The sequence below is a fragment of the Enhydra lutris genome, unplaced genomic scaffold (genome assembly GCF_002288905.1).
Source record: "Enhydra lutris kenyoni isolate GAN:26980312 unplaced genomic scaffold, ASM228890v2 scaffoldscaffold52, whole genome shotgun sequence".
NCBI classification, from domain to species: Eukaryota; Metazoa; Chordata; class Mammalia; order Carnivora; family Mustelidae; genus Enhydra; species Enhydra lutris.
Window position 1 is genome coordinate 13,886,943 of NW_019154136.1, and position 8,791 is coordinate 13,895,733.

At 65.5% G+C, this 8,791-nt stretch overlaps 2 protein-coding genes across 8 annotated transcripts in view; one reads left to right on the forward strand and one right to left on the reverse strand.

Annotated features, from left to right (window-relative positions):
- The window catches only part of LOC111157091 (protein phosphatase 2 regulatory subunit B''beta), a 51,338-nt gene extending 49,844 nt beyond the window's left edge, over positions 1–1,494 (forward strand). Inside the window, exon 13 of the mRNA XM_022518324.1 lies at positions 1,329–1,494. Within this exon, the coding sequence (XP_022374032.1) occupies positions 1,329–1,479 (151 nt within the window). The 3' untranslated portion in view covers positions 1,480–1,494. The remainder of the gene's footprint in view (positions 1–1,328) is intronic.
- A 1,695-nt stretch (positions 1,495–3,189) lies between these two features.
- LOC111157090 (cohesin subunit SA-2-like) overlaps positions 3,190–8,791 on the reverse strand; it is a 54,755-nt gene continuing 49,153 nt past the window's right edge. For 6 of the 7 annotated variants that reach the window (XM_022518323.1, XM_022518322.1, XM_022518321.1 and 3 more), the window contains 7 exons: positions 8,402–8,503; positions 6,130–6,281; positions 5,424–5,561; positions 4,877–5,055; positions 4,700–4,805; positions 3,986–4,079; positions 3,190–3,242 (listed from right to left, as the gene is read on the reverse strand). In XM_022518323.1, coding sequence (XP_022374031.1) covers positions 3,228–3,242; positions 3,986–4,079; positions 4,700–4,805; positions 4,877–5,055; positions 5,424–5,561; positions 6,130–6,281; positions 8,402–8,503 — 786 coding nt within the window. In that variant the 3' untranslated portion in view covers positions 3,190–3,227. The remainder of the gene's footprint in view (positions 3,243–3,985; positions 4,080–4,699; positions 4,806–4,876; positions 5,056–5,423; positions 5,562–6,129; positions 6,282–8,401; positions 8,504–8,791) is intronic. The other variant, XM_022518319.1, reaches the window with a different exon arrangement.

Below are 8,791 nucleotides of genomic sequence, written 5' to 3' on the forward strand. Positions count from 1 at the left end.
TCCCCGTCCGCTGCCGCCTTGGACTATGCCTCTGGTGTCCGGGTCACACTCTGGTGTCCGGGTCACACTCTGCTGGCCTTGCCCAAACCCACGGCGACCTGGCCCACGATTCAGGGCTTCCCGGTCCACATCCCGGTCTGTGGCCTGTGCTGAGTTGCCGTGGGGCCTGAGCGGAGGGTCCAGGTTCCTCCCCCGGTGCTGGGGCTCCGTCTGGGGCGGAACCAGCCACGGGGCCAGCACGTGTGTTTACAGTGAGGCGTGCGCGAGCCAGGTCTCCCGAACGTACCAGGTCTGTTCGCGTTTCCGCAGGAGTCGTGGAATCTGCGTGTGGCTCTCTGGGTGAGGCCCGCGCGCCCAGGGCGGGGTCTCGGGTGGAGGTTGGAGAACAGACTCCCCGGCCCTGCTGGCGGGGCGGGGGGGGGGGCTGTTTTCGGACCTGTCTGTGCTCTTCACTAGCCACCCCTACCAGGGTTGCGTTTGTGGCTCCGCTGAGACTCGGCGATCCCTGGTCGGATCCCACCGGCGTTCCTTCTCCGGTCGTGCCGTCGGTTCCTCGGCTGATACGGCTAATTTCAGGATAAGCTTGTCCGTTTGTACAGAACAGCAGGGGAAGGTTCGATTTTTCCAAAATCCCTGGTGGTGTGGAGACGGCCGGTCTCGAAGGTGTCCTCACCCACCAGCGTGTCTCTGTGCTCGGGTCTCGGGCTCTTTGCCTGGACCTGTCTGTCCTTGGTCACGTAAGTGCTTCTTGACACGGGATATGACAAGGTTTAACCCTGAGGTCGTGGTCGTTCGTGGGAAGCGCGCACTGTCCTGGCGTATCGGTCTGCGGCGCGCACGTGTGTCCCACGCACCTGTCGGCTGCGGGGGCGTTTGCATCGGTTCTTTGGGACTCCGTGTGGACGGGCGCGTTGCCGGTGAGGACGCTTTCTTGTTCGCCGCCACGCTTCTAGAACATCCGCGACAGTGTGGGGAGCAAGGGGGCGCGTGTCCTCCTGTGGTTCCCAGTCCTGTGTGCAGACGGGTCGTTACCGACCCCAAGCTCTGATGTCGGCCCAGAACAAACCCCGCTCAGCGTCCAACCCCGTCCACAAACTTGATTTGTGGCCTCGTACCTCATGGCTCCGCGTCTCATGCTGGTGTCCAGGGAACACTGGCATCCGAGTGCGGGCACGCTCCTCCTCCGCCCTTCAGGAGGAAGGAACCCGCCAGGGACCGCTTTGGGCCTGGGGCTCCCACGCGGTAACCTCCCAGCCGACCGGGGGCTGCCGGCACTGTCCCGCCCCGACCGGGACGGCCCCTCTGTGCTCACCCTGTGCTCCTTGCAGGTACGAAGCCGAGCCCAGCCCCGTGGACCAGAAGCTGGGCTCCCTGAGGTCTCCGCTGGCCCAGAGGCCCTTCTTCGAGGCGCCGTCCACCTTGGGCACCGTCGACCTGTACGAGTACGTGTGTGAGGACGACGACCTACCGCCCGCGTGACCTGGGCCCAGAACTGGACGCAGAGCCGCTGTCATGTAAAGAACAGAACCGCTTGATCGCTGAGCTTTTATAGAAAATGAAGTAATTTGTATGGGATGAAAAGTTTTTATTTATCCAACACGGAAGCCGGTCCGGTGGTCATTGACCGTGTGTCCCCGCGTGTCCGGCAGGAGATGCCATCTGTCCGGAAGCCCCTGGCTGGGCCCGGCGGGGACAGACGTGCCGTGTAGGTCCTGAGTGTGGGTGTCTGGAGAGTCACCGGCTCGGCCGACCGTCTCCTCGGAGGGGAGCTACTGCTGCACTGGGGCAGCCCCGGGGGCGTGAGCCGTGCACCGACCCGCGGGTGTCGGACGGTCCTGCGCCGTTCTCACGCGTCGGTCAGGAACATTCCAGGGGCCCCGGGACCCTCCGTCCGTCCACAGGCGCGTCTCCGGGCGCCACCCCAGCTGCAGCCCTGCACGCGGGGTACGGGACGGAGCACGTCTCGTGCGTACTTACGTTTTCGTGTCAATGTACAAAACGTGTAAAGTTAACTTTTATTTGGTGTGTGGAGCAGTTTAAAAATGTTTTATGAGATCACGTCTATATTTTCGAATAAAGAACTTAAGGATTTTCTGTGAAGGGCTCGGCTCGCCCAGCCCACGACACAGACACAGCACACAGAGATCACAAAGGGCACAGATGCCAGGCAGGGACGCTACTGGGGACAGACGGCAGTGACAGCACGGGAGACCACGCCGTGGGCATGGCTCTGGGGCACGGCAAGTCCAGCTGAGGGTCACGCGCCGTGGGGCCCGGAGTGTCTGTCACGGTGTCCCTCCTGCCGAGCCCTGCCCGCGGGCAACCCATGCTCTCCGGGCCGCCATCAAGGGCTATGCGTCCCCACAACAGCTGCCACGGTGCCGGGGAGGGGACAGCCAGAGGCACAGGTGTCCCTCCTGGACGGCAACCCGCCAGGCCCAGGTCTGCGCAGGCCTGAGCTCCCCAGGCCCACGTCTACACAGAAAACCCCCGGCCCAGGTCTACACAGGGTCCCCCGGGCCGGAGCTCCTGAGCCCATTCTCGCCCGGGCATGACCGGCCGGAGTCCTCCCCGTGGCCCAGCCTCGCTCTCCGTGTCCACTCGGGGCGTCCTCGTGCACACCGTGGCCCAGAGAGCTCGGTTTGGCACCAACGCGGATCGGAGGCGCGGAGCCCCCAGCACGTCGGGGTCGGCCAATGCGCGTCCTGCCCAGCCCGCGTCGGACGCAGCCAGTGTGTCCGAGCGTGCGGGGGTGGAGCCGACCACCGGCCGCGGGCTCTCGGCAACAGACGCCGGGAATCGCCCAGCCGCGGCGTCCTGAGCCGGGAAAGGAAGCGCGGACGGTCCGGCCAGAGCCACGCCACACAGGAGCACGCCCGCCGGGGGGGCCGGCACCGTGGTCCACAGCGGGCGAGGCGGCTTCCGGGACCTTCCAGCCAAGCACAGGGGTCGCCAGAGAAGCCGCAGGCCGGTAGGCACCTGGTGGGTCGGTGGGGGGGGGGTGCGGGCACCCCAGGGTCCCAGTCCACGGTCACGTGACCTTCTCTCCTCACACACGGCTGGAGTGCGCAGGTGCGGGAGGCGGGGGTCACTGCCGTCCGCCTGGAGCCCCGGGGGTCTGCGTCAGCCACACCTGGACGCCACGGGCTCCCCAAGCCCAGGAACTCAAGTCGACCACCGAGGAGGAACTTGGAACTGCTGACCGAGTCCCAAGGCCCGAGTCCTCTTCAGTCCAACGCGCCCTGGGGACGGAGAGGACGACGCTCAGAACCCCAGACACGTGGACGGGAAGGTGGACAGCAGTGCACGCTGTGGCCCGGCTGGTTCCCACTCAGCGTGGGGTGGGAACACTGGTGGGCTGCGCAGTGGACGGAGGGCACCAAAGCTTGGCCAGGACGCGGGTGGGCGGGGGACACGGCCTTCTGTTGCCTGAGACCCCAGGCGGACGCACGGACCCTGGCCCCCGGTGTCCGGGGGGGGAACGGGGCTATCCACACGAGGCTGCTGTGCCAGAGCACCGCTCTGAGGAACGCACCAGACCCGCGGATCTTGGGGGCCAACAGGCAGGAGCCAGATGCCGAGGACCCCAGGGCGCCCTAAAACCCAGTGTCCTGAGCCAAGCAGGCCACGGATGGGCACCACACCCAGCCTCGGGGCCCCAGCACACCGCGGGAGCCTGGAGACACAGCCGGGCACCTGGGACGGCTCCGGGCCCTGCCTCCTCGCAACCCAGCAGCCTCGGACGGTCCACAGGCCGCATACCGGGTGAGCTGCCGGACCACAGCCGAATCCCACCACCCCCCGAACGTGCGGACGGACCTGCCTCCACCCCCAATGGGCACAGAGGCCAGTGTCACCCGGGAGACCCGTCAGATGGGATGTCCTGCCTTTACACCACCCTGAGAAGCGTGGGCCGTGGCAGGAAAGGCAGGCCCGGGCCACCGCCCCCACATGGCCCCCACCCACAGCCCCAGCCCGCACCAACCTCGTGGACGGAGATGCCCTCCACGTCCACGTCTTCGTTGGAAGAGTTCTCAGAGTCCTCCGATGACAGGAAGTCAACATCAAAGACGTCCCTGCTGGAGACCAAGATAGGGCCCCAGGCTACGGCAGGGGCCGTGGGAGCCCAGGCCCTGGAGGGAACAGGTGTGTATGGCCCCAGAAAACACAAGACACGGAGAGACATGGACGAGGAACAGCCCTAAGTCACAGGCAACCAGTAACACCTCTAACGCTGTCACATCCCACCCTGCGCGTGGGCAGTCGTGGACAGTCGTGGGCTGTGCTGGGCGGTTGGTGTGGGGGAGACGAGATGAGTCCCTGGCTACACCCTAGAGCATGACCTTACAGGACAGCAGTCTCTGCACGTGTGCCACACACGACCCTCTGCCTGCCTCAGACCCACACACACACGTCATTGCCTCAGACCCATGCGGACCGCCCCCACCTTCAGACCAGCCCCGTCCCTGTCTCAGACCCAAGTGGGACCCACGTCACCTCCTCAGACCCACGCAGGACCACGTCCCAGCCTCAGAACCATGTGGGACCCCCATCAGACCAGCATCCCTTCACGGCCATCCCAAGGCTCTGCTCGGGAGAAACCCATAAAGCTGACCCCGAAACCAGGCAGGCAGAGGCCTGACAGGCTGCCCACCGACGGCAGACCCCTGCACCCCAACCTGCAGTTCGAGGGCCTCACCTCTTGGACTTCTGGCCCTTGGAGGAATTCCGTGGCTCTCTGTCCCCCGCGCTGGAGCTGGCCAGGGTGTCTGGTGTCCAGGTGGAGCACGTCCCCACGGGCAACTCTGCAGGTGCCGGGTGTGGTCAGCTACGGGGCCCAAGGGCCACCCCTCCCAACCCCAGACACCCTTCCCACCTTGGGGCCGCTTGCTGTCTTTGCATATGGCGTCAAACGGGTTGGCGGCGGGCTCTTCCTCCCCCTGGGCCACGTAGTCTGTCCTTATCAGGGACTTGCGATAGACAAGCATGGGGTTCATGTCCCCTTCCCCAAACACAGGCAGGCCCTCGGGGATGGAGTCCTGGAAGTGGGTGAGTCTGCGGGCAAGGGAGCACGAGGCAGGGGGGGGGTCAGAGGACACCCAGCCCAGGTCCCCAGGAACCCATGGCCCCTGGCCCCCATGTTCAGGCTCAGGGCTGAGGCCCAAGGAACCGTGCTAGAGGAGCGCCACCTGGTGGCCACAGTCAGTGCTGCAGCCCAGAGCCCAGCGCCCCCCAGAACCCCAGACAGCGGCCCTGCTCAGTGCAAGGGCCCAGATAGGAGCCCTCACTCAGCAGAGAGCCTTCCGGTTTCCACGTCCCCCACCCCACCGGGCCACAGTCTGCGTTTCCACCCCTGCACCCCCAGAGCCCATCCCCACGCCGACCGTCCAGGGGTCCCCGTCCCGGGGGACCGGGGCACTCACGCAGCTTGTCGCTCTGCAGGGGGGATCTTGCAGGAGAACTCGGCCAGAACCAGCAGGAAGCTGAGGTTGGGGAACCTCTGCCGGGCCTCCTCCTCTTCAGGCACGGGGGACTCGGAAAAGGCAAACGCCAGCCCACGCCTGGGGACAGGGTGTGCAGTGGGGAGCTAGGGCGATGGGCAAAGGCAGACGGGGAACGGCTGGGGTGTCAAGTGGGGCTCACACGGGAAGTAGAAGGGTGGGGTCAGGTGAGGCTCAGGGCGCCAGGTGGGACTAAACTGAAGGATGGGGGCAAAACTGGGGAGCACAGTGTCAGGTGGGGTCAGACAGGGCATGGGGTCAGACTGGGGAGCACAGCGTCAGGTGGGGTCAGACCGGGGACGCAGTCACAGCAGGGAGCACAGCGTCAGGTGGGGTCAGACCGGGGATGGGGGTCTCAGCGGGGAGCACAGCGTCGGGTGGGGTCAGACCGGGGACAGGGTCACAGCAGGGAGCACAGCATCAAGTGGGGTCAGACCAGAGATGGGGTCATAGTGAGGAGCACAGCGTTAGGTGGGGTGAGACCGGGGATGGGGTCACAGCGGGGAGTACAGCGTCAGGTGGGGTCAGACCAGAGACAGGGTCAGACTGGGGAGCACAGTGTCAGGTGAGGTCAGGCCAGGGCTGGGGTGCGTAGGGTGTTGTCACAGCACCCCGTACGAGCAGGTACCTGTGGATCAGGTGGGCCGCGTCACGGGCACGGTCAAAGCCGAGGGTGAGCGCAAAGCGGCGTGCCAACAGCCGGATGGAGTAGAAGGGGCCGCAGATGAACTCGATGGGGTCGTAGCCCATGCCATACGTGTCCACGTGCTTCTGGAACAGCTGTAGGAGCACAGGGGCGGTGGAGTCAGGGCCACCAGGGGCATGTCCACGAACCAAGGTTCAGCACATCCCGAGATGCCTCCCTCCACCTCCCACCACCCCCCAGAGGTAAAACAGCACAGAGAAGGGACAAGTTCCTGGAGCACAGGGCCCCCGGCCGATGACATCCACGGGGGACAGGGCAGGGATCCTTGGGACAGCCACCTTGAGGCTGGGATGCCAGGGAGCGGGGAGCAGGTGGCACAGACCAAGACGCGCCCAGGAGCCAGGAGCCTGCAAACGTCCCGTGCACACCCGTACTGCCCACATCCCACCTGGTCAGCCGCAGCTCCTGTGTGTGTGTCAGACGCAACAGAAAACCCACGAGGGGACGGCGCTCCTGATTTACAGGGAAAGCACACACCAAATGGGACACAAGGGGGCTTGAGACGACAGGAAGGTGCCCCTGACGTGCCATGCTTGCTCTGGGGAATCAGGGTCGCCTCAGCGTCGTACACGCAGACCCGTTCTTGGGCCAGGAGGAGGGAGGCCGTTTCCAAAGGAACAGAAAACGGCAGCAAACAGTCCAACCTAAAGGCAGACCTCAGTGTTGGGGCCAAGAGTCCGCATGGCCTGTGGAATCGGGACCGAGAAGCCGTGTTCCAGGAAAACCACGGGACAGAGATGGTCTAGCAAGTGTCCCCGGAGAGGCCTGGCCACCGCACCCACAGGCAGAATGGACACAAGGACCAGGAACCCACACTGGCAGCGGGGATGCCAGATCCCGGCCCTTCCTGATACACCCACGGAGGCTCAGCTCCCCAGAGAGAGATGAGTCCACGGCGCCCACGGCACCACGGACACTGGCAACAGTCAGCTGTGTAGGGAGCCGTGACCCCAGCACTGCGGACCAAAGGCAGGCCTTGCAAAGAGCTCAAGCCGGTGGGCAGCCCCAGACTCAGTGCACAAAGCCAGGATCGGGCAGAGAAGGGACAGAAGACATCGAGTCCCGGGTCGCCGCTGCCACGGAACCCCACACGGGCTCGGCGAGAACTCCCCACATGTGGACGGAGACCCCAACTACAGGCAGATACACTCGTCTGGCAGCACAACAGAGCACGGACAAGCCACGTGTCCAGTTGTGGTTCCATGGATCTGGGTGAACCAGCTGCCACGGGGATGGAAGGACCAGAGTCAGACACGGGACACGCACTCACTCGGTATCATGACAGACTGATGTGGAGAAGGCAGACGCCCACCCTCAGGATCAGTGGATGGTGGGGGGGTGGACACCGCCCTGAGGGTCAGCAGGTGGGGGGGGACGTCCACCCTGAGGGTCAGTTGATGCGGGAGGGGGACACCACCCTGAGAGTCGGGGACAACCCGAATGACCATCAGGAGACCTAGCTCACTGTGCAAGACGACACCTGAAGGCCTCCAGGGGACAGTCCAGCCCGATGCTGGAGCCCAGCCGCTCCGTGCACAAGAGGACGGAGTTACACCGTCCACCTAAGCAGCCCTGGGCACACACCACGAGCTGCCGTGTGTCCCCACAACACACCCCTGACCACGTCCAGTCCTTGAGCAGCAGGGGAACCCATCCCAACAGTGCCATCACCGGGAGGTGGGCAGAGCACAGAAGCCAGCTGTGCGGGACTGAACGTCCGTGGGCTCTGCCCCCAAAGTCCACAGGTGTAAGCCGGGCCTCCTGGGGGCTGCTGGGGTGGTGGGGGCCCTGGAAGGTGGTTGGGAGCCCAGAGGGCCAGCATGGCGGGGCCCCCACGGTGGGGTCTCGTCCTCTTGCATGTCCAGAGAGAGGTCCTCGTGTTTCACCTGTGGTCACGTGAGGACCCGGCAGGGGGTGCCATCTGTGACCCTCCAAAGGTCTCCCCAGAACCTGAGCCCACTAGGACGCAGCCCTGGGGCCACAGCCTCCAGCACCAGGAGGCGTCAGGGTCTGACCGGTCCCCCCCCACGGGGGGGCGCAGGGCTCCCGAGGAGCGGGCAGTGAGGCCCAGCAGGACCCGTGCCTGGCGCGTCCCCAAGCGGGCACGCCCCCCAGGGCTGGGCGACACACTGTGGCCGGAGCCGCGGGGACCGGTCCCAAGATGCCGTGGGCCCTGCCGGGACAGGCCACTCACCTGCTGCAGACAAAGGAGCAGGGACAGCGCGTTGCGAAGCCTGTCGTTCTGCCTCGTCCGGGTCATGGTCTCCTTGATGATGTCCCCAAAGTGATGGTAATGCTGCGAGTGGGAGGAAAGGACCATCACCACGGAGACGACAGACGCACCAACCCCTCCTATGCCGCCTTCCCAAGCTGCAGACTATGGACAGACACGCGGCTCAGACCCAGTGTCTGTGTCCCGGGAAGTTCGCACAGGGGGATCCCGCCGAGCGCTCAGCACCAGCCAGGGCCGGGGGCCGGGTCCTGGGCTGGCGGGGAGGGCACATCCCATGGACCTGGGAAAGCTGGGGCCATCAGGCTTCCCAGACCAGGGCCCGGCTGTGCCCCCAGCACTGGCTGGCCCTGT